This window comes from Chlorocebus sabaeus, chromosome 23 (assembly GCF_047675955.1).
Source record: "Chlorocebus sabaeus isolate Y175 chromosome 23, mChlSab1.0.hap1, whole genome shotgun sequence".
Taxonomy (NCBI): Eukaryota; Metazoa; Chordata; class Mammalia; order Primates; family Cercopithecidae; genus Chlorocebus; species Chlorocebus sabaeus.
This window is the reverse complement of record NC_132926.1, coordinates 31389937-31415044: the sequence shown is the minus strand read 5'-3', so window position 1 is coordinate 31415044 and position 25108 is coordinate 31389937. Positions and strand designations below refer to the sequence as shown.

Genomic DNA, 25108 nt, shown 5'->3' with positions numbered 1-25108 from the left:
TACTAGTATTTCTCAAAGGGTGGTCTTTGCCTCATAAAAATCCAAGAACTTAAGACTCACTGAAGTTTAAAAATTGCTCTACCTGCCGACCCTGAAGAATTCCACTGCACAGCCAGGGCTTCAGCTGTCACCAATTCACTGCCCATCCAAATCTTAATCTCCCTGAAGCTCCATTCCCCTTCGGTTGCGAATTTCTATTGGCCTAACAATATCTTAAACTCACCAGATCCCATAGGGGATTCATATTTTCCCACCCCTACTTCCCAATCTCACTTTCTTCTTCTAGCATTCTCTGTTTCAGGAAAAGACACCCTTCTACTCAGTTGACCAATCCAGAGACCTGAGGTGGGAGGTTAGGGGTTACCCTAGACTCCTCTCTTTTCACCTCCATTTATTTCAGGTCACAGTGGCTCACTGATTTGGCTTCCAGAACATCTGCTACATCTCACTGTTTGCCCCATGGGCTGTCACTGCCTTAGTCCGGTTGTCATAATGCTTTACCTTCTGAGCCTTTTCTGTGGGAGGAGCTCAAAATATTACAGGCAGCAAAAAGGGTTATGAGGCCTTGTGACAACTACACAGAGATTAAGTACATACCCGGTTATACAGCTGGGAGGAGCTGAAGTTGAGATCTGAACTCAGGTAGTCTGGCTCCAGAGTCTGTTTAAAACACCATTACTTGCCAAGACGCGGTGGCTCATGCCTGCAATCCCAACAAAGGGAAGGCCAAGGTGGGAGGATCACTTGAGCCCAGAAGTTTGACACCAGCGTGGGCAATGTAGTGAGACCCCTATTTTTCAAAAAAAGAGGAAAACACCATCACTCAGTATAAATCTACTATATAAACAAGTGCCTTTTTATTATTAGATTTGAGGACATCTATATTTTTATTAGAGTAACACTAGCAGCTATAACAGATAAATCCCCAAGTCTCAATGCCTTAATACAACAAAAATTTCTCATATAGCAATATTGTCTTCTAAGTGGTGATGGAGGAACCCAGGCTCCACTGTGTGACTCTGCTGCTGTCTTCCAGAGACCATTCTGTGCATTCAGCCAGATGGAGAAAGCACACAGGACTGGGTGAGGGTTTTACAGGCCAAGCCTAGGAATGGCAAAAGTTGATTTTCACCAAGTGTACCCAGCTGTGTGTCCTAGGCAATGGAATCTGGCAAGCAAGAGTTTTTGCCAAGATCTAATTGCCCATAATTCTGATTTATTTATGATGAATAGCTATTCTATACTTAATATTGTTTTTTTAAAAAAGATCCATAACCAGACTGCACAAAAATTAGAATCTCCTCCTCCCCAAGAAAGCAACGTTAGAATACACAATTGGACAGGCATGTATGTATGTATGTATATGTGGAGATGTAAATCATTGAATCTAGCAGTTATTAAAATGCTATCCATAAGATTCACATCTCATTTACAAATTGGCTAAAAATCCTTTACATGCTCAAAAGCAGGCAATCAAAAAAGACCCAAAAGGGTACAAAAATACTTGGAAGTATCCTACATTGCTTCACATTTGACATTACTAGCAATAAAATGAAAATTTCTAAGGATAGATTTTTAAATCTTAAAAAAAATAAGGCAATTTAAGTTCTCTAAACAAAAATTCTGCAAATCTAAAACAGGGTGCCATATGGGGCATGTCCTTCTTGGAAGTAAACATTTTAGATAAAAGTGGCATAAAATTGGTGTAAGGAAATGGCCAGGCACAGTGGCTCACGCCTGTAATCCCAGCACTTTGGGAGGCTGAGGTGGGTGGATCACGAGGTCAGGAGATTGAGACCATCCTGGCCAACATGGTGAAACCCCATCTCTACTGAAAATATAAAAATTAGCTGGGTGTGGTGGCACATGCCTGTAATTCCAGCTACTCAAGAGGCTGAGGCAGGAGAATCGCTTAAAACCAGGAGGCACCCAGGAGGTAGAGGTTGCAGTGAGCTGAGATCACACCACTGCACTCCAGCCTAGTGACAGAGCAAGACTCCATCTCAAAAAAAAAAAAGTTGGCTTCAGCAAAAATGAATTTATAATAAATGTTTCCTTTTAAAATGACTTGCCTAAGGATGACCTTTTAAATTTTATTTTTTAGAGACAGGATTTCACCATGTTGCCCAGGTTGGCCTTGAACTGCTGGCCTCAAGCAATCCTCCCACCTCAGCCTCTTAAGTAGCTGGCATTATCGGCATGCACCCAGCTGGGTGACTTCTTAAAGTTACCCTTTATCAACCACCATACACCAGGATCTGTGCTAAGTGTTTCTGTGCACTATCTTATTTCAACCTCACAATCACCCTTTGAAGTAAGTACTAAAAAGGTCTGGGCCTTTTAAATCATCATGGAATCTAACCCAGGAATAGGCTGAGGTAAAAAAATAAAATAAGTAAATCATCATGGAATGGATATAATCAAAAGTCTAAAGCAACATTTAAAAAATTTACAATATATAACTCATTTCTATTAAATAACTTCCACTGATCTCGAGTTCAGCTACCAAAGGATAAAGAGGAATCTAGAAATAAACCCATGACAACATTTCAAAAATTGACCCGTTTTAATTATTTAAAAACAAAAACACATCAAATTTCCTTTACCATCTACAATTCAGTTATATCCAAACACTCTAAGACCAAACAGAAGCAGGGATGACAATGAGACACTGAAGACACACGAAGGTGAATGCTGACGACTATCAGAGTCCCAGCAGGAGGTCACAAGTCTTTCATTCACACGCTCCAATGCTTTTCATTTGTTAAAGAACGTGTTTTACAGGAAGTTCTTTACAGTAATTTCATGCCAGACACCAGGTTTCTTCAATGGTACACAGCTCCATTAAATTTGTTTCCATCCAGTTGACAGGAATAAAAAGGAATTTTTAGTTTTGTCTTTTTTTTGGGCCGTAGAGACTTAAAATGGTCAGATTCCTTTAGGAATAAATGAGGGAAAGAAAAGATCTGGGCTGTGCTGGTGCTGGTTTCTACTCATCTTTCTGAGGATGTGACTTCAAAAGAGTTAAATCACACTTAGGCCACTCCAATGATTAGTACTAGTTATCTTTTTTTTTAACAGGATGAAAAGGAAAATACTCAATGGACATAAAAATGGTCAAAGGTTTCTTTACCGCAGGTCAATTATTCCCCCGCCCAAAAAATATACAAAATGAACATATAATTGGGATGGTAACTCTGCTGGACATTCCAATTCACTCATCTGCTTGTCCCCCACACAGGTAAGGGGAACAGGCATTAGGCTTTATTAGTCGTGTTATAGCAGTAACCAGATGTGTTAACGGCAGCTTATTTACGGTCCATCGATCCTTTGAACATGTGTAGGAAAGCATGGCTGTCAGTCTCCGAATGCCCACATCTGAGCACATTCAGCTACCATGGAAACTACAAGGGAAGGACAAATATATTTATTCCAAGATTTACTGGGAGTTTTAAGTGCCCTTTCTTCCACAGAGCCCCAGAGTGGTGACAAGGTGCTAGGGGCTGCTGTGTTTCCCAGCGTGAGCTCCCATCCTCTGAGGGTCCTGAGAAGGATAGTGGATTGGTCCTGGAGCCCTCATGAAAGGAGGGGGTGGTCCCATTGGGTGAAACATGTGTGGCCCAAAACCTGCAGATACGAGAGAACAAATGTGTTAGGCTTGCAGTTTCCTTGATAACCTTTCAAACCTCTCAATATTGCTAAGGTTAAAACCATCTACACATAAATCAAGGTTGACACGGGGCTTAAGCAAATGTCAGTTCACAAAACTTGCTTCCACCTGTTATTTCCTTGGTTTTAGAAACCTTTCCCCGCCGAGTCCAAAAAACTCCAGAGCACACAAGGTATTGCCTAGTATGTCGTCTGAGTCTCTGCTATGTATCCAACACGCCAAATCCTACCAGACAGGAGTCAGTCAGGATTTGGGAGATAAGGAAGAAATCAGGCTGATGGCAAGACTGCGTCATCATTAACCTTAACGCCTAACACCAGAATGGAGGGTGTTCAGAAACCAGATTCACTTCAGAGTATGGGCTCTCTGCCACAGGAGAACTGGCTACCTGTGATTTCCTTCCACTGTTAACGCTGTCTAGAGCAGTGCTATACAAAGTGCCAGTCTTCCACCTATTTCTGGCCACTGAAAAGACAAAGAGCTTGAGTCAGAATGTAAATTACATGACCAGGCACAGTTTAGTTCATCTGACAGTTTTTTTGGTAACAAGACTTTCTCAACGAAGGAAGGGGTTCGCTGATTTACATTTTGGCACAAGCTCCTGATCTGGTGGCAGACAGATGATAAACACTTTGTAAAATGACACTGAGCAATAGTGCTCTAGGGCATCCATTAGCATTCAGTTTAGAAAAGGGAACAAATTGGTGATAGATCTTTGTAATCTAATAATCTTAACTCTGATGACACATATACTTGGATCTTTAGAAAACTGGCCCCTTTCTTCTCCTTGGCAGAGCAGGAGGAAAAAAAAATATCAGAAATCCCAACAGATCAACTTTACTTATAGACTTCTACAGAGCAAACTCACAGGATTTGGACGTGTTGAACGTGATGGTGACGTTTATGAGACAGAACTTTCACAAGGATTTCTCTGGGCTAAGAAGGAAGATGGAAGTTACCTGGGGGAGGAGGTGGAGCAATACCAGGGGGCGGTGGCAGAGCAATGTTCACCACAGCTGGAGGACCACTTGGGGGCAAGTTGAAGTAGTTGGCAGAGGCTTCTTCTTCTGCCGCAGGAGGAGGAGGAAGAGCTGGAGGAGAGAATATAGTCAACCCATAGAGGGGAGAACAATTGTGCAACAGTTTCTACCACCTTTACATTCTCAGAGGTCCTACTGGGAGAGTAGAGTGGCAACACGAACAAGACCTGGGTCTCGTCTTCCAAAATAGGAACATCAGGGCAGACGGAGCTTCTGAAGGCAGCAGGAAGTCTGCACTCACCTCCTGGCAATCCTGGAACAGGTTCTAGTTTGATCCCAGAGTCTGTAGTTCCGTCTTTCTCTTTTTCTTTTCCTCTGGCTGCTTGGGATCTGGGAAACACACATGCATACAGTCAGCACTTTGGCCCACCTTATCTCACACGTCTGCTTCCTAAATTCCTCAGTCCAATGGAGTTCCTTTGCTCTACCTCCTCCTCAGCACATACGTTTCCCATAAATGCCACTGTGCACAGTGAATAAGAGCAAAGGTTTTGACACCAGAAAAGACCTGGGTTCAAAACCTGCCAGAACTATCATAAGGACCAGAAGAGGCAACACGTACATGTTCAGCACTGGGCTTACCACATAGGGAGCTCTCCACAAAGGCAGATGCTGCTATTAGCCATCTCTTCCCTGGTTCCAAGTTGGAGACATGTTCCCCCTTTGAACTAAGTCTTTCACCTGTGTCTCTCTTATGCAATCATCACTTTTAAACTTAAAATAGCGATTCTTCCTTGTTTTATCTTCTCCATTGGACAATCAGCCTCCAAAGGCAGAATCTAGGTCTAATTCATTTATAAACCCTGAAACTCACCTTTCATGCCCTGGCTATTATACTTGGCCTATAATAGCTAGTCACAAAAACATGAACCTTCAAAGGAGCAGATTATACAACAAACCCCTGAATACATTTCCAAAGCAGGGTTCTCCCAACATCCACAGGAATCAAGTATCAAACAGAGAGTGACTTTTGAAAGATCTCTTTAAAGATCCTGTTCATTTAAGCCTGTTAACCAATAGCCTCCTAGTCTCCAGACAATGACATAGTTTCTTAAAAATGTGAGCAAAATGTCACTTAAAAATAGTTTAATTCTCACCTTCCCCATTTCACATTCAGTCTGCGGCCATTTACAATCAACTTATTAAAGGACTTCTCAGCAGCCACTTCTGCAGCTTGCCTTGTGGCAAACTGGATGAAAGCACACTGCTGTCTCTGCACAACAGTGATCGTCCGGATCTCTCCAAACTGGTAGAAATGATTTCTGAAGGGATACAGGCAGAAAAAAAATGAAAATGGGAGTGAACAAAGATGTTCCCAAGAGACTGAAAATGGATTAACTTTCAGTGACACACCACTAGGCAGGTGGGCCCCAAAGTTATCTACCTAACTACCCTCAGGTCTTCCCTCCCATATCTTGTCCTAATGTGGGTGCTGCTTATTGAGAGAAGGAAAGAGAAATGAGTAAATAAAGGTTCTCAAACATCTCAGGGTTTTTTCCCCATGGAGGAAAGGGAGTTCTAATAGGTTCCTTAAAGTCCCTAAATCCTAGATAAGGGGTTGGCAAACTACAGCTCTCAAGGCCCATGAGCCAAGAGTGTTTAAAACAAGAATATGTGACAGAGACTGCATGTGGCCCACAATGCCTAAAATATTCACTATCCAGCCTCTTACAGCAAAAGTCTGCCAACCCCTGGGGGTTGTCTAGCTCACTCAGATAGGGTTTAATGGAGACAGGCTACCAAGGGCAGGTTATAAACTTACAGGAGTTTCTTCTCCACTTTATCTCTTTGGAAGAGGTAATTTCCATTACTATCTGCCCAGATGTCTCATCTAGCCAAGCATAATACAAGCCAAAAATAATACAAATGTATCAAACGCCAGTCTCTTTAAAAAGCCAACAATTTAAACCATAAGAGTTTTATCATCACAAAGCTCTCCCTCCTCTACATAATCAATCATACTTGGATGCGTGCCATCCGTTAAAACCTGGCTGTTAGGTCAAATAGAATTCTGTGTCATTATTACCATACGCCAGGATGGATAAGCACTCTTTGTGCTTTGCTTTTGAGATAGGGTCTCACTCTGTTGCTTAAGCTAGAGTGCAGTGGCGCAATCACAGCTCACTGCAGCCTTGATCTCCCAAGCTCAAGCGATCCTCCTGCCTCAGCCTCCCAAACAGCTGGGACTACAGGCACAAGCCACCACACCCGGCTAATTTTTTTGATTTCTTAGAAGGGATGGGGTCTCACTATGTTGCTCAGGTTGGTCTCAAACTCCTCAGCTCAAGAGATCCTCCCAAAGTGTTGAGATTATAGGCATGAGGCACTGTGCCCAGCCAGATAAGCACATTATTACTGTGGCACCATAAAGGACAATTTCACAAAAATTCCAGTCAGCATGATACTAACAGTAGAGAGACTAAAGAAAAATGGATTTTGTACAGAATGATCATCCTTGCAGTTTTTGCAAATAAATTATCCCAGGACAGTTAAAGGCAAAAATAACTCTTTAACTTATACCCACAAACCTTAAATCTGTCTCAGTAATGGTATCACCTAGACCACCAACATATAGTGTGGTGATAGTTTTATCCTCTGGTGGGTCCAGCCGAGGCATTGTTGAAGCCCGCTTTAGAAGCTTGTCAGCTACAGGATCATTGATTCCGTAATATCGATCTTTAATATTCTGATCAGCAAGGGGGTCATCTGGATCTGTAGGCTTCTCATGTCTATGATTCAAGAAAAAAACAAGGCATAAAGGTGAAACAAAGGTGAAAAAATGGTATCTTCCAAGAGTAGCTACATATTAAAGTCCTAGATACGCATTTGGAAGTGCCTTTTGAACTAGAAACTATGGTTTCTACCAAAATACAATTACCAAAATAGACCTAATACCAAGAGATTTACTGTATGACAAAAGGAATTCCTAGCCTCCTAAAAGCCATTAGGCCATCTAGGATGCCAAACTTTCCTTATAAATAAAAACTCTTGACATGATCCGCCCCCTCCTGCCCCCCAGAAAGGGACACATGATTACCCCTCTCTACGTCAATGATTCTTAACACATTTGGGGTATTGTATTCCACTGAGAATCTGATTAAAGCTATGGACCTAGCTCCAGAGAAAGCACATATATTATTTTTTAGGGGGTAGGGTTAACTAATCTCAAATTTAAGAACTCCTAATACAGATGCTTGCCAGTCTTAACCAAAACATACACACCCTTTAGTAGTCTGACCTTACTTTGACTTCAACTATACATTGAGAGTCAAGTATTTAAATCATGGCAGTGAAGATGTACTTCTCAGGTAGAAATGTTTAGGGCCAGCATCCATATTGAATGGCATAGCAATTTAGTTTCCAAGGCTCGATTGTAAGTAAAAACTACAATTTATTCATGCTCTTCTAAATTTCATAGTTCTAAGACATCAGATACACCACATTAGTTGTATGACCTTTAGATTTTAAAGCAGAAACAGTTTAAGCTAGCACCTCCCATTTCTTAGATGAGAAATCATCTGAAAGCAAATACTGAAAATGAGGCTCGGCTCTTGCCTGTATGGACATTCCTCTCCTCTCTTACACTCTCCTTTCACCCAGAAGGAGCAAATGTGGGGTCGATTCCTTTTGTAGTAGGGTGTGGTCCGGGCCAGTTTGAGCAGCATGTCACTGGTAGATGTGGCTTTCCCCAGCATGCCAACTGGCCGTGTTCCATCGGAGTTAGAAATCTAAGTGAGGATGACAAATTCAAAAGACAAATTATACAGACTGTGTCAATTCATTAGGATTTTTACCCAAAAAGTGGCAGCATACCTCTCTCTCCATATTCTGTGTATAGTACTCTTTGTTGACATCTGACTTTGGCATGTCATCTTTAAAAGACAATCCTGCGTCACGAACCTGGATGGGCAGGCCTGGTACAAAAAAAGAGGAGAGAGACCTCAGATGTATTTTAAAACATATCCATACTAACCATGCACACAGAATACATCACCTTTCCCTTCCCCTCCTTCCTATTTAGTACCAGATACCTTACTATGTTTTTATTCAAACTCTTTAGCACCACCAGGTTACTTCTGCTACACAGCATGCTAAGAAATTGTCCAGATTCCTGAGCTGTCAGGAAATTTGATGAAATCAATGTTTTAGAAAATCTTTTAGGCTGGGTGTGGTGGCTCAGGCCTGTAATACTAGCACGCTGGAAGGCTGGGGCTGACGAACAGCTTGAGTCCAGGAGTTCAAGACCAGTCTGGTCAACATAGTGAAGCCCCATTTCTACAAAAAATACAAAAATTAGCTGGGTGTGGTGGTGTGCACCTGTAGTCCTAGCTACTCAGGAGGCTGAGGTGGATCACCTGAACTTGGAAAGGTGAAGACTGCAGTGAGCTGTGATCATGCCACTGCACTCCAGCCTGGGCAACAGTGAGACCCTGTCTCAAAAACAAAAACAAAAAAATTCTAGGCCGGGCGCGGTGGCTCAAGCCTGTAATCCCAGCAATTTGGGAGGCCGAGACGGGCGGATCACGAGGTCAGGAGATCGAGACCATCCTGGCTAATATGGTGAAACCCCGTCTCTACTAAAAAAATACAAAAAACTAGCCGGGCGAGGTGGCGGGCGCCTGTAGTCCCAGCTACTAGGGAGGCTGAGGCAGGAGAATGGCGTAAACCCGGGAGGCGGAGCTTGCAGTGAGCTGAGATCTGGCCACTGCACTCCAGCCTGGGCGACAAAGTGAGACTCCGTCTCAAAAAAAAAAAAAAAAAAAAAAAAAAAATTCTAAAAGAAAATTTTTAGATGAACAAACTGTGCCCATGGTCATATTCAACTTGTAAATTAGTAACGCACCTACTTTTTATTACAACATGATTTACCTAAAGTAAATGTAAAAGTGGTTTCTTTGGTTAGTCCTACAGATCATCTGGATAGTCACAGTCATGTAAGGGTCACTGTACTCCAGGACCAGACACCTCCTTAACAAACATACAAATAATATTACATAAAATGTGGCCAGAACTCTGACTAGAAGAGTAACTCTAATGAACTTTACATAAACTCATATATATTTTTCCCTTTCCTTTAATAGTAGAAACTCTTGCTGAAAAATTATCTTTCTGAAAAACAGTCACCTACTGTTTAGAAAAAAAAAAATACTCCCAAAAGCAGTTACTCTGAAACAGTAGCAATGTATCCGTTCTCACAACACAATTGAGGCAAAAGTCTAAAGCACAATTAGGCTGGCTGTGGTGGCTCTGGGAGGCCAAGGTGGGAGGATTGCTTGAGGCCAGGAGTTCAAAACCAGCCTGGGCAAAATAGTGACACACACACACACACACGTGCACTGGGTGTGGTGGTATACCAGGAGGCAGAGGCATACCAGGAGGCAGAAGGCGTGAGCCCAGGAGTTCAAAGTTGTAGTGAGCTGTGATCACACCACTGTACTCTAGCCTGGGTGACAAAGTGAGACCCCAACTCAAAAAATAAAATAAAATAAAGCACAATTATCCTGTGAGCTTCTGGTTGGCATGGTGGAAAAAAGCTCTGGATCAAGAAAGAAGCCTAAGGCAAATAAATTATCTGTCATAGCATCAATGCCTTTTACCTCACTTGGGCTACAGAGATGAAGGTTTAGGCCACTTTTTTTTTTTTTTTTTTTTTTTTTGAGACGGAGTCTTGCTCTGTCGCCCAGGCTGGGGTGCAGTGGCCGGATCTCAGCTCGCTGCAAGCTCCGCCTCCCGGGTTTACGCTATTCTCCTGCCTCAGCCTCCCGAGTAGCTGGGACTACAGGCGCCCGCCACCTCGCCCTGCTAGTTTTTTGTATTTTTTAGTACAGATGGGGTTTCACCGTGTCAGCCAGGATGGTTTCGATCTCCTGACCTCGCGATCCGCCCGTCTCGGCCTCCCAAAGTGCTGGGATTACAGGCTTGAGCCACCGCGCCCGGCCTAGGCCACTTTTGATTAATTCCCAAATTTTTTTTTTTTTTTTTTTTTGAGACGGAGTCTCGCGCTGTCGCCCAGGCTGGAGTGCAGTGGCCGGATCTCAGCTCACTGCAAGCTTCGCCTCCCGGGTTTGCGCCATTCTCCTGCCTCAGCCTCCCGAGTTGCAGGGACTACAGGCACCCGCCACTTCGCCCGGCTATTTTTTGTATTTTTTTTAGTAGAGACGGGGTTTCACTGTGTTAGCCAGGATGGTCTCGATCTCCTGACCTCGTGATCCGCCTGTCTCGGCCTCCCAAAGTGCTGGGATTACAGGCTTGAGCCACCGCGCCCGGCCAATTCCCAAATTTTCCTTAAGTTCTTACTATTGTTCAGGACTCTAGAATAGCCTAATTATGGTTCTTTTCCTGGGAAAAGCAGACCACAGCAGACATTCCAAAGTGAAATCAGAACCAGAGCTAGGGTGAGAAGTGGGAGACAAAAGACTGGCTTGTAGTTTTAGGCACCTGCACACTTTCAGATCTATTGGACAGGTCAAGCATACCATACTCTAGGTCTAAGAGGCAGGTCTGACAGACATTCTTCAATTTACTGCAGGTTTGGCACACTTCAGTCTTCTTGAAACGCATGCGGACTCCAGGGCACCAGCGAAACACTGTGAATGGCCTGGCACAGATCTGGAACACAAAACAAGAGCCACAGAATGTTAATGACCCTGGTCTGGGCAATCTGGAGATCTGATAACAATGGGGCATTCAAAAAAGGATCCCTGAATGTAGGGTTTAGAAGAGACCTTAGCAACCATTTAGTTGATTTGATGTTTCAATACAATTTTCAGCATCCTTCTCCAGCAAAAATTCAGAGTACAGAAATGACATAGCCAAAAGGTCAAAGTTCTTCCCATCCTAGAGGTAAGCACCAATAATAATCTGAACCTTAATCTTTTTTAGGGGGAGTGGGGAGTGTCATAAAATTTTTTGAGACTCTTCTGACAGGGATGACCTTCTTCCTCAGCTAAAATGCTCATGTGGACAGTCATATACCACCTGGTATACAAACTCCTTCAATGCCCATCCACTGACATTAGAATTTCTACATCAGAGGGTTCATTTTCTTACCTCCTACATAAATAGTTGCCAGCCAATGAATACATCAGTAATACATAAACAGTTGTATGGCACTGATTTTTACTGGAAGACCTCAAAACTTAGTAAGCTGAAGGCTAATTTGGTAGAGAAAAGAAAAATGAAACAGAAATCATTACTCTTTAACAGACATACTTACTTTGCATTCCTTCCCATACTTTTCTTTGGTCTATAATAGAAAAAAAATAGAAAAGAACTGGAGTTACAGAAAGAAAAAAGCCAGGTGTCTACTATTTCCTTAAACATAACCCAAGAAATGTGTCTGGAAATCCCTGGCATCCTAGAGAGAGAGAAAAACAACAACAACAACAAAAACCGAAACCCAAACTTTTTTGGGAAGAGGGTAGGAAACATACTATAACAACATATTGTAAGTTATAACATTTCAAGAGTATACGGATCTGGGCCAGGTAGCAGCGGCTCACGCCTGTAATCCCAACACTTTGAGAGGCCAAGGTGGAAGGATCGCTTGAGCCCAGGAGTTCCAGATCAGCCTGGGCAACATAGCAAGACACTGTCTCCACAGGAAAAAAAAAAAATAGAGTATATGCATCTAATACTAGGTAACTGAGTGTCTTTCCACAGCCACAACTCCTAGGTTCATTTTTGGCTCCCAAGTTCACTCCCAAGAACTAACATTCCTAATGGTTTCCACAATCCCTAAATCAGAGAGGATACAGCCATGGCCCGCCCACTTTACAAAGTTTAGTCAAAAGGTAGCTACTGTAGATTTGCCCCGTGCCAATGCCCGGAATATAGTAAATGTTCTGTTTAAACAGAACTATTCAAACATCTTGAACCATTCAAACATCTTGCACATACTAACATATCAACATCTCTACGACTATACAATAATACAGCCCTAACCTAATTATTGTTAACTGGTTCTAATTTTACCCTTGTTTATAAGAAAGGGGGAATGCTTAAAGAGATAAAGTACACTGGCCAAAAGGCATTTGATCAGGAGTCAGGAAACCTAGTTTTTAGTTCTGGTTCTCCTATCATGCTGACATTCCTACGGCCAGAATATCTAAACTTAAATCCCAGCTCCACTCATCACTATTGTATGAAAAGACACAAACGCTCTCACCTTCTGGTCAACAGACCTATTTCCTGGGTAAATGCTCAACAAATACTAGCTATCATGATTACCCCTACATTACAGGAGTGTTACCGGATTCGTAAGTAAGAGAATACACATGACAGTTCTTTGCAAGTCGTCCAGCACTTTGGGTTAGTAAAAGAGCATCATTTTTTCTGCTTGTCTAAGAGAAACACTTCACAGTGTGCAAGTACCACAACACTGACAGGACATGAATAACTCGTTTCACACGCGATCACTCACCATTCGGATATATGGGTTTTCTCCAAGACATGTCTGGCACAGAATGGGGAAGTCCTGGTGAAAATGGGAAATCTGGTTGAGGACCACCTTCCGAAGACCCTGACACCTCAGTGACACTTGGGGCGGCGAGGGGGCGGGAAGCCAGGGTGGGGAACAAGGTACGGCAGGAACCCGAAGTCCATCACGACCCGATCGCGGGAGGGGGCGCTGTCTGCACTTCCGGCAGGCGGCGGGAGAAAAGAAAACCAGCTCGAATAGGCTGGAGGGGGCAGGGATGGAAAGGGCGCTGGTCCCGGGACCCTGGCTAAGCCCCCGCCCTTCAAGCCCGCAAGAGGATCGCCCTCCGGCCTCCTGCTCCGGCCAAAGCTAGGCCACCGCGTTGGCTCCTCCCCGGAATTCCTTCGGCCGCGCCGCAGGCCCTGTCCTGCGAGGTTGCAAGGTGCGCGGCTTCGCCTCCTCCTTCCATCGTCCTCCGGCAGGCACACTCACCGCATCCTCCCAGTTCTGCCTGTTGTAGGTGTTGGAACCCAGAGAGGTCGCCATCTTGAGAGCGTCCGGAGGCAGCTGTAGCTTCCGAGTTGGGAGAGAGGACCGCCACAATCCCGTCAAGCCCCGAGGCTAGCGCCGGGCTAGTCGGCGTCTTAATTACGCGTCCAGTGCCTCTTCCGGGGCGGAGCCTTTGCGTCATGACGTCGCCCGCTCTTGGAATTTCTAAGCTTAACAATCCGGGTGCTGTTATATTGTACCTGGATGCTTCGTTTGAGTTTTTGCCTGCTTGGAAAGAAGGGCCACACGTGCAGCTGATTTATTTAAAAATTGGGCGAAAGAATAAAGTAAGACGTAATGCATAAGAGGCTGGGATTAAAACAGCGTTCCCTACCATTGAGGCGCTTATTATGCCAAATGCTGGGCGAACGTCTTGCGGTTCCAGTGTCTCATTTGTTCTCATAACCTCTCTGTAGGGCTGCCAGATTCTTATTCATTCTCTCTCTCTCTCTCTCTCATTACAGAACGTCTAAAGTTGAATTTCAGATTAACCGCGAATCGCTTTTTAATTATAAATATATTTGGTACCTACTTATACTAAAGTAGGATTCGTGGTTGGTCTGAAAGTCACATCACTTAACCAATGTTCCTGTATTTTATCTGGTAACTCTACCCTGTAGGCAAGTATGATGATCCCTCTTTTATAGAAAAGAGAACAGGTTTAGAGAGATTAACCTAATCTCTCCTGATTTAGCTCCTAGTTGTGGAGCTAAAAAGTGGTGAAGCCACAAATTCAAAGACATTAGTACTGTTTCATTTCCAGCTTCTGAAATGACAAGGGTCTTATGAATAAACATATGCATTATTTGATTTTTGGAATAACTCGTAACCACTCCGCCAATATTTTATGAGTTTCAAGCCATTCTGGTACCACTTTCATACTTAACCGGTCATCAAACTACCTAACGTATTTATTTAAATCACCTCAGGAAAAAAAGGTTAATTTAAAGTATAACTTCACATAAATTTTTATCCTTTTTAGTTTTGAATTTTTTACATACATTCACTACAGTCAAATATGGAATTGTCTATCATCCCCAAAGTTCCCTTGTTTCTGTAGTTAATCCACTTATTCCCATACTCAAACCATGGCAATCACTAATTTGTGTTCTGTCCCTAGTTTTGCCTTTTCCAGAATGTCATATAAATGGAATCCTACATAGCCTTTTGGATCTGATTTTTTTCACTTAGTATTTTGTAGTTGAGATTTCATCCATATTGTTACATGTATCAATAATTTCTTCTTTTGTATTACTGAGTAGAATTCCATTGTATGGATATATCATACAATTCACTTGTCAGTTGCTGGACATTTGGGTTGTTCCCAGATTTTAGTGAATATAAATAAAACCATTATAAACATTGACATACAGATCGTTGTATGGACATCAGTTTTCATTTTGCTTGTGTAAATACCTTAGAGTGAGATTATTTGTTCATATGGTAAGTATATCTTTGCCTTTATAAGAAAGTCCTTGGGTTTATCTGAGCTTCTTGGATCTGTGATTTGTTGTCTTTTATTATATTTGGAAAATTCTCAAGTATCATCTCTTCAGACAGTCTTCTGCCTGGTTTCTACATCTGTGACTCCAATTTCATGTGTCTTGTGAGGTGTGCAAGGTCAGAAATAACAGAGTCCACATACATTTGTGTTTTCCCACAATGTCAGACTTTTACTGTTGCTATTTCAATCAAAAAAGCCACGAACTATGTTGAGTTTCCAAGAAAGCAATTCTCCTTAGTACTTCCCACTCACTGAGCACTCAGAGCCTTGGACACACAGGCTCAAGGCACTCCTTAGGTCAATAAATATTGCAAAGCATGCATAATAGTATACTTATTCCTCATATAAATATTACAGAGTGAACATTCCACAAACAAAATAACATTTAACATTAAGAGAAAAGGGATAGGAGCCCTTTCTCCTTTAAGTTTGGAGCTCTCAAAATCATCTCCTTGCCTCCCTTTTTCCTTCTTTCCTCCCCCAATTTTTTTTTTAAAATCTTTGTGGGACATGACTTCTAGGAATGAGCCTTCCTAGCAACATGGGACATGACTTCCTAGGAATGAGCCTTCCTAGCAACGTGGGACCTGAATTTCCTGGAATAAACCATCCTAGTGACAAGAAACCAGCTCAAAAAAGGAGGAAAAAGCAACCTGAGGCCAGGAACACATACTCCTTTTAAAATGCTTTCTCCAAAAGATTTTAAGGAAAAAAAAAGGGGGAAATGTGAAAGGAAATTAAATCTTGGGACCCCGTACTCATTAAGCCAAAGGGAAAAGTCCAGCTGGGAAGTGGGTCACGCAAACCTGCCTCCCGCTTTTGGTTCCTAAATAAGATGGCTACAAGATGGAAAGCTACATGCCTCCCTCATATTTTGCCCACAAGGAAATTCCTAGTGAGGAATTTTACTTTCCTGGAAAGGAACAAAGAAAAGAGAAGAAAAAAAATATATAGGGACTAGGCCAGATTTATAGCAATAAAAGGAAAGCAAACCTGGAAGCTGGGTCAGGCTATATTACTGCCTCCTCAATTAAAGCAATTCTCTGGGCAATCATTACCTTAGCCCTTTTGGTTGCACATTGACTTATTTGCAGACACATACTATAACAACATTGTAAGCAGAAACAGGACAGAACATAAATTATTATCCCTCCTATTATAAGCAATAGTTTCTGCTACTAAATTCCCCAGAATCCAAACCAACCACTCAAGCAATGGATTAGTGAGGGTTTTGGATCTGACAGTTGGTTATCTGGGTTTTTGTATCAGTCATAAGCCAGGTTATGGTCTGCAATTCATCTGGAATATACACACAACATTGTTTTTATGATGGCACAGGTTCCCTTGTGCTGCCGTGAGTATACCTAAAGCCATATAGTTCTGCAGCACAGCTTTCCTCATAAGCATGACCTCATTGCTTAGCAAAGAGGTACTCATGCAGCTACCATTTAGGGCCTTTGGGTGTAATTCGATAAAGCCTCTATATGCCATATAACATCTTCAATACCTACCTGTGGTACAAAGATTGAAGCTAAGTGATCATACCACTGGAATACCGAACGTGTCCAGTGAGATTGTAAATGAAAAGGGTTTGCTGGTTTTGGAAGGGTCAGAATTACTGGGCAACATATGGGGGAGGCACATAGCTTTTCATCTTGTAGCTATCTTATTTAGGAACCAAAAGCAGGAGACAGGTTTGTGTGACCCAGTTCCCAGCTCAACTTTTCCCTTTGGCTTAATGAGTTTGGGGTCCCAAGATTTAATTTCCTTTCACAATATATATTGTCCATATTTTCTTTCTCTTTGGTTTGAGATGGGGGTCTCACTTTGTCCCCCAGGCATGATCATAGCTCACTGTTACCTAGAATTCCTGGGTTCGAGGGATCCTCCAGCCTTAGCCTCCCAAGTAGCTGGGACCATAGAAGCACGCCACGGTGCCCAGCTAATTTGTAACTTTTTTGTAGAGACAGGGTCTTGCCATGTTGCCCAAGTTGGTCTCGGAACTCCTGGGCTCAAGTGATTCTCCAGCCTTGGCCTCCCAAAGTGCTGGGATCACAAGTGTGAGCCATGGCACCTGGCTCCATATTTTCCACTAGTTTTAACATTGTAGGGGCCAACAGAAAAGCTCCCCTTTCCCCTCTTAAGATTCACTGAAAATTAACTAGCAAAAGACAGATTAATAGGAGAAAAGGCATACAAATTTATTTGATCATAGTTTTACGTGACACAGGAGCCTTCAGAATGAAGACCCAAATGGGAAATTGTCCATTTATATGCTTAGGTTCAACAAAGTATGGACAGTTATGTAGAAATAGGATTGGACAAAAAGGGTACTGACTTAGTGCTAATAGACTGAGTGGGGAAACCCAGTGAGGCCTGTCTGTCTAGATTCTTGGTCTCTCTCGGCAGCATTCCTTCCTTCTGGGTATGGACAGGACCCTCTTTGGAATGGGCGTCTTATGACCTACGATCTAAAACAAGGTAGCTCAGATAATTTCTTTAGAGCCAGTTTTTACACAGAAAAGCAAGGGGGAAGTTATTTTTTTATTATTATTTTTTGAGACAGAGTGTCACTGTGTCACCCAGGCTGGAGTGCAATGGCGCCATCTCGGTTCACTGCAACCTCCGCCTCACAGGTTCAAGTGATTCTCCTGCCTCAGCCTCCCGAGTAGCTGGGATTACAGGTGCGTGCCACCACGCCTGGCTAATTTTTGTATTTTTAGTAGAGACAGGGTTTCACCATGTTGGTCAGGCTGGTCTTGAACTCCTGACTTTGTGATCCACCTGCCTTTGCCTCCCAAAGTGCCGGGATTACAGGCGTGAGTCACCGCACACAGCCTAGAGTCGTATTTTTACATTTTATGGCTGGTTTTGGGGAAAAGGGGTTCTCTCTATGACCCACCTTGAGGAAAAGGGATTCAGTGTCTGTGGCTAGGCTTGGGGAAGAATGAAGGGCCAGAGACAGGAAGGCAGAAGGTCAGATAAACTTTTGCTTCTGAGGCTGCTTCAGAGCCTTAACTTGGGGTATCATTTTCTGAGCCCCAACAACATGTTAAAGTCTCTGTTCATTAGTTCAAACATCTGGGTCATTTCCACATACAGTCCTATAGATTGCTTTGTGAGGAATGTGTTGTTTATTTTTGCTTTTTTGTGTGTCTCGATTCTTTATTGAATGCCAGTCATTGCTTACATATTTTCATTTTTTTTTCATTTTTTTTTTTTTTTTTTGAGGCAGGGTCTCACTCTCTCACCCAGGCTGGAGTGCAGTGGTACAGTCTCAACTCACTGCAACCTCTGCCTCCTGGGTTCAAGCGATTCTCATGCTTCAGCCTCATGAGTAGCTGGGACTACAGGCCTGCACCACTACACCTGGCTAATTTTTGTACTTTTAGTAGAAATGGGGTTTCACCATGTTGGCCAGGCTGGTCTTGAACTCTTGGCCTCAAGTGATCTCCCTGCCTCGGCCTCCCAACATGCTGGGATTACAGGCATGAGGCACCGTACCCGGCCGAGTCATTGCTTATGTAACAGAAGAGAATGAGGTAAATCATATTAATGCTCGGTAATGGGAAAGTGTGTTCTGTTAGACCGTCTGCATGGGGTTTGGTCAATCTGGTCAGGAATCGAGCTGGGCTTGGGTTTTTTTGGTTTTTTTTGAGACGGAGTTTTGCTTTTGTTGCCCACACTGGAGTGCAATGGTGCGATCTTGGCTCACCGCAACCTCCACCTCCCGGGTTCAAGTGATTCTCCTGCCTCAGCCTTCTGAGTAGCTGGGATTACAGGCATGTGCCACCACACCCGGCTAATTTTGTATTTTTAGTGGAGATGGGGTTTCTCCATGTTGGTCAGGCTGGTCTCAAACTCCTGGCCTCAGGTGATCTGCCTGCCTCAGCCTCCCAAAGTGTTGGGATTACAGGCGTGAGCCACCGCACTTGGCCTGGGCTTGGGTTTTATTGCTATGGTTGCTTTCAGTGTACCACAGATTTCACCTACTCTAGCATTATTCTATATTGTAGGTTGGGGCTGAAGAACTCAAGTGTTCATGCTTCATCCTCAGCTTACAGCTGTCCTGCCTACCTGCACAGTGGTGGCTAACTTTCTAGGCCTTTGCCCATCTCCTAGAAATGGATGCTTGTTACTAGCTGCTTGGTAGGCTGGTAGTCGGGGAGAAGGAAAGGGGTTCTCTGTTGCTCTAATTCAATTCAGCCTCCGTCTTCAGCAGGCCCTATGTGTTGGCCTTGGGAATACACCTTTTCTCAGCATTCTTGCCCCCCAAAACTGGGCAAGATCATTAAATGAGTGTAAAGAGGAAAGAAGTGTGAGAAATGAGATTTGGTATACTGCAAGGTTGGGAAGATGGGAAAGAACTAGCAAAGAATACGGAAGAAAACTTTCTAGCAGGGTAGACAGAAAACTGTTACTGAACGAAACTGGGGTCTGCTCACCCAGTGCCGCAAAGTCACTGACATCAGGCTAGTAGCAAGAGAAAAGTGAGGCATTTTATTGCAGGGCACCATGCAAGGAGAATTGCACAGACCATGCTTAAGACCTGAACTCTCAGATGGCTTAAAGGTATGGGCTTTTAAAGGCAGGGAAAGAGAGAGGTTACAGGCAAAGTCATAAATCAATACATAGAGACTATACATTGGTTTGACCTAAAACGGTGGGACATCTCAAAGCTGGGATGGGGGGTGGGCTCAAAGGTCTTAGGTGGTCTTAGGTGGATTCAAAGACTTTTTGATTTATGATTGGTTGAGGCAGTGAAGCTGTCTAAACTTGGGATCCACAGAAAAGAATGTTAGCTCTGGCAGATGGGCATGACTTCCTCCAGGCCCCTCAGGAAGCAACTCAGAACAATGAACAGTGGTCAGAGTTCAGTTCTGTTTCCCCTTATCTGAGGTTTAAATCTGTTTGGTGAGAGTGCAGTTTTCTGAAAAGTTGGGGACATATCTGATGTTACCCTTAGTTTCTATAGGGAACAAAACATCTCTGACTTCCTTGGCTATTGTTTTCAGCGACTATTACTTTCTTACTTATTAAGGTGCTCATTAACTTCTCCGGCTAGCTAAGTGCCTAGAATCCCCTTGAAGGAACTCAAGATTTTCTTTTATTTCCATGCGTGGAGGGGCCCACAAGCCTCCTAAGAGGGGGTCCCTGCTCTGCCTTAAAACCAGGAGTGTTGTGTTCTGGAAACCAAGTGAAGCCTTTCAAGAAGGGAGAGAGAAACTGTCAGATCTACTGAAAAATTGCATAGTTAAGGACTGAGAACTGACCCCGTATTTAAGTGTGGCGATTGCTAGTGACCTTGACAAGAGCAGTTTTGACGAAGTGGTGGCGGTGACAGTCTAACTGGAATGGGTTCAGGTGAGAATGACAGAACTGGAAGGTTGAATTAGGGTGTTTTTTTTTTGTTTTGTTTTGTTTTTTTTTTTTGTTAAAAAACTTTTACTTAAACAGAGACAAGGTCTCAATCTTGTCTCAAACTCCTGGCCTCAAATGATCCTCTCGCCTCGGCCTCCTAAAGCACTGGGATTACAGGTGTGAGCGATCATGCCCAGCCAGAGTTAGAGTTTTGCTGTAAAGGGAATAGGGAAATGGAGTGGCAGCTGAAGAGGAGAGTGAGGCCAATTTCTTTTTTAAGATGAGAGAAATCACATGCTGATGGAAAAGGGAAGGGGAGAGCTGCCAATGCTGTCTGTGAATAGGTAAGAGGATGAGCTTGAGTGTTAAGAGGTGGGGCTGGGTTCAGACAGGAAGAGTATGAATAATTCATCTAAGTAAGAGGAGGGAAGGAAGAGTTATGAAGCTACCGATGAAGGTGGATGAATGGCCACTGGTGGAGGCAGACTGCTGTGTATATTGCAAAGGATATCTTTAGAAGCACTGACCCAGGATAAAAACTGGTAGAGGTCTAAGCACATTTATATAATGGTTCTGCGAATATGTATATAAGAAGTTCAAAGCAACATCTACTTACATATTATGGTGAACTAACCTGCTAAGAGACTTTAGATTACTTCATTTAAAGGAATGGAAGGAAACATGCCCCACCAACTCTCTTAACTCCACGCCTGTCTTTTGGCTCTGAGCCATGCTCCATAGTATATACATGAGAGCAAACAAAAGACACGCTCAAGCTTTGTCTGCTTTATTTCACTACATTAAGTTAAGCAATAAGGCAAAACAGCAACCTGTCATTCATAAAGATCAAGGAGTACCTCTCTGTCCCAAAAGGGACCAAAAAGGATGTTTCTTCACAAATACGCACGACACCTAGCTCATTATGCTGATAAGCATTTCAAACAAAAGAAAAGCTCAGTAGGTGAATCAAATAACAAATCCAAATGAACTTAGCCTAAGTTTCCCAAAGTCTAGTTTCAAGTGCTAATGGGATCTAACTTTCCTGTGATGGTGCATACTGACTAGCATTAAAATGTTTGCATCTCATCTAATATAAAAAAGGCAACAAATACAATTCCTAATTCACCAGCTGCACGTGTTGAACCATTTCTACAGACATACAGAATACTAGCTTGCACTAAAACCTATCTTGAGGAAACATTAAACCAGTGGCTCTATTATTCTGCAAGTTAGTTTGGCTTCTGAAGAAACAAGTTTACGATCGAAGTGTTTTGTGTTTCTGTATATGGGAATGATGCCACCCATACTTCAACATTATTATTTTTGGGAACAAATGCCAGCTGCCTGCCATAAACGCATGATGTGTGTGTAGTCTATGCAAATGTGTAAACATAAGAAGTATTCTCTACTCTGATGCCCATTTCCTCCACTGGCAAATATGGAGCAGTGATTTCACAGTAGTCTCTAGCAGGCAGTGAAATAAAAATTTGAGACTCTGTGGGGTCATAAAAAAATGAAACTCTTTCTATAGTTTGCAAATTTGTAATTACCCATCCCCCTGCTCCAACTCCTAAGAGGCTAAACCTTATTATTACCATCATGTTAGAGATGAGTATTTTCTTTCTCACACTGCATCACATATATTATTACTCTGTGGGACTGTTTCATAAAATTGGCTTGATCTTTGTACAACTAGTACAATTTAGTGTCTTTTAAAAGCTTCCTAAATATTTAAAACATTTTCAAGGGAAGCTTACAAGGACTATGTCCCATCTGTATTCTACATTATAATGTAACTTTAATTTTTTAAGACTTAAAACAAGACCAAGGTAAACAAAAAATCTGTATTTTCCTCAAGTCTCTTGGCCACTTACTAACAATACTTTTATAGAAAACACGGTGCAGCTGGTGGTCTACTTTGTCAAGTTTCATTTTAGAAAACATCATAGAAATTAAGGTTAGCAACCCAACTCCAGGATACCAAGTGAAAACAGCATGTCTGCTGTTAGGCCAGAATTGTGGGCTACTTGCTGAACTATTTTATGGTTTACAATCAAAATGGTCTTATTTGACTCACCATATGACAAAAGTCTTTTTTTTTTTTTTTTTTTTTTTTTTGAGATGGAGTCTTGCTCTGTAGCCCGGGCTGGACTGCAGTGGCCGGATCTCAGCTCACTGCAAGCTCCGCCTCCCGGGTTTACGCCATTCTCCTGCCTCAGCCTCCCAAGTAGCTGGGACTACAGGCGCCCGCCACCTCGCCCGGCTAGTTTTTTGTATTTTTAGTAGAGACGGGGTTTCACCGTGTTCGCCAGGATGGTCTCGATCTCCTGACCTCGTGATCCGCCCGTCTCGGCCTCCCAAAGTGCTGGGATTACAGGCTTGAGCCACCGCGCCCGGCGACAAAAGTCTTAAACTTAGTAAGGGGGAAAGTTCTTAATATCCAGTTTTGGATTCAAGAGATTATACTAGTTAATTTCCCCCTCAACTCACTGGAAAGAATGCTAGTTGAGAATATGCTAAAAATCTAACCTTTAAAATGTTTTCTGCATTCCAGAAATGAACCTGTCCACTCAGGTTTTCTTTGGGTTCTTTTCCAGGTCCCAAACAGAACAACTTAACTGAGTTACAGAGGCAGAACAGGGAAGGGGTGGGAAGTAAGACAAATAGAGATTGCCCCCCTGTGGCAGCATTAATCCCTGGGTATTGTGGCAATATTGAAAATGAATGGAATTTGCTACCCCCTTGACATGACGTGTAATTGCTTGCTTCTCAAATTCTTCTTAAAAGATCTATATTTTATTGGGAAAAAAAAATTAAGAACAACTAATAAGTGTCCCATATTCACTTAGAAAAAGGGGGCAAATGATAGTGCCTTAACAACTTCATAGGTTTTTCCAATCATCACAATACTAAAGATAATGTGACAATTCAATTTTTTGGTTATATGGAAATCTATAGCAAAATGGCAGCCACTATGGCAAGTGAAGGGATGTTTTAGACTGTTAGATGGTATTTAATGGAATGCAGAAAGCAGTTGGTACATTGTGACCAATGCTGCATCATTAACAGCAGGTCCACCTTTGGGTTATTAAGTTTCATCTGTGACACTGTGATCCTTAGTGAGATCAGATCAAGAGACAGTACAGTCAGTTTCTCAGGTGGTAAATACAATGCCACTCCAAGGAACACCCATCCCCTTTCCTAGATGGAATTATGCTGCTGTTATTCAATGTGCAGGGCTCAGTGAGGGAGACACAGACTTACTGGCGTCAACAGAGGTGAGAGCAAGAGCAATAGCAGCTACCCTGTGTTCCCAATGTCTTGCCTATGCTCCCACTTTCTTAGCAATAGAATTCCGTAGTGCATGGGTACATCGTTATAAACAAGGCCTAATGAAGCAGCAGCTTCCGCATTTTAACGCAGGTTTATGGTGATACTGTCCTTTGGGATCTGCCCTCCAATGGAACCTTTTAAGGAAGAAGCGGGCCCAAGCTAAGTTCCACATGCTGGGTGAGCCAGATGACTTCTGTTCCCTGGTCACTTTCTTCAATGGGGCGAATGGGGGCTGCCAGGTTTTTAAAATCGTGCTTCATCTTGAAGCACACGGTCACTTCACCCTCCTCACGCTGTGGTGTAACTTTGATGAAAATACCCACTTTGTTGGCCTTTCTGAAGGCTATAATGCTATGGAAAGAAAAAAAAGCAAGTATTAGGTAGATAAAAAATCAGCCAAACCACTAAGACTTACAGTAGAAGTCTTTCACCTTATTCTTTCCTTCAGCACACATAAAAGACCTATAAACACTTTGTTCTTAACCTACCAAGTTTTTTTTTTTTTTTTTGAGACACAGTCTTGCTCTGTCACCCAGGCTGGAGTGCAAGGCTCCATCTTGGGTCACTGCAACCTGTTTCACGGGCTCAAGTAATTCTCCCATCTCAGCCTCCGGAGTAGCTGGGACTACAGGCATGCACCACCACACCTGGCTAGCTTTATATATTAATATGTATTTTTGGTGGAGATGGGGTTTTGTCATGTTGCCCAGGTGGTCTCGAACACCAGGGCTCAAGTGATCTGTTTGCCTTGGCTTCCCAAAGTGCTGAGATTACGGGCATAAGCCAACATGTCGGCCATATATTTTTCTATGAGCTTATACTTTTCTGCTTTTCTAACCAATGCAGATGGTACACACTATTCCATAACTTGCTTGTTTTACTGTTTATCACAAACATCTTTTGATGCTGGTATATACAGACTGTCTACATTCTATGTAATGGTTGCATAGTATTCAATTATGTGTTTACCATAATTGACACATACTGAGGTTGCTGCCAAGTGTTCTCTATTATAAACAATGGTGCTGCAAACATCCCTTTACATTCACCTCTGTGCAAATGTGGTAATATTTCTAAAGAACATAGACTCATACCATGGAAAGTTTTTTTTTGTTTTTTATTTTATATTTTTGAGTCTCGCTCTGTCACCCAGGCTGGAGTGCAGTGGCGTGATCTCAGCTCACCGCAACCTCCACCTCCTTGGTTCCAGCGATTCTCCTGCCTCGGCCTCC

At 42.8% G+C, this 25108-nt stretch overlaps 2 protein-coding genes across 4 annotated transcripts in view; both read right to left on the bottom strand.

The window, feature by feature from the left end:
- Nucleotides 1-2547: 2547 nt before the first annotated feature.
- Nucleotides 2548-13788, bottom strand: RBM22 (RNA binding motif protein 22). Its single transcript, XM_008015020.3, has 11 exons — nucleotides 13622-13788; nucleotides 13133-13186; nucleotides 11927-11956; nucleotides 11187-11319; nucleotides 8524-8624; nucleotides 8266-8438; nucleotides 7239-7439; nucleotides 5808-5972; nucleotides 4952-5040; nucleotides 4630-4761; nucleotides 2548-3627 (listed from the first exon to the last, which is right to left on the bottom strand). The coding sequence occupies exons 1-11, from the start codon at nucleotides 13673-13675 to the stop codon at nucleotides 3497-3499; spliced, it is 1263 nt and encodes a 420-aa protein (XP_008013211.1). The 5' UTR covers nucleotides 13676-13788; the 3' UTR covers nucleotides 2548-3496.
- Nucleotides 13789-21314: 7526 nt separating this feature from the next.
- DCTN4 (dynactin subunit 4) overlaps nucleotides 21315-25108 on the bottom strand; it is a 45734-nt gene continuing 41940 nt past the window's right edge. For all 3 annotated transcript variants that reach the window (XM_008015022.3, XM_038005911.2, XM_073010577.1), the window contains exon 13: nucleotides 21315-24227. In XM_008015022.3, coding sequence (XP_008013213.2) covers nucleotides 24014-24227 — 214 coding nt within the window. In that variant the 3' untranslated portion in view covers nucleotides 21315-24013. The remainder of the gene's footprint in view (nucleotides 24228-25108) is intronic.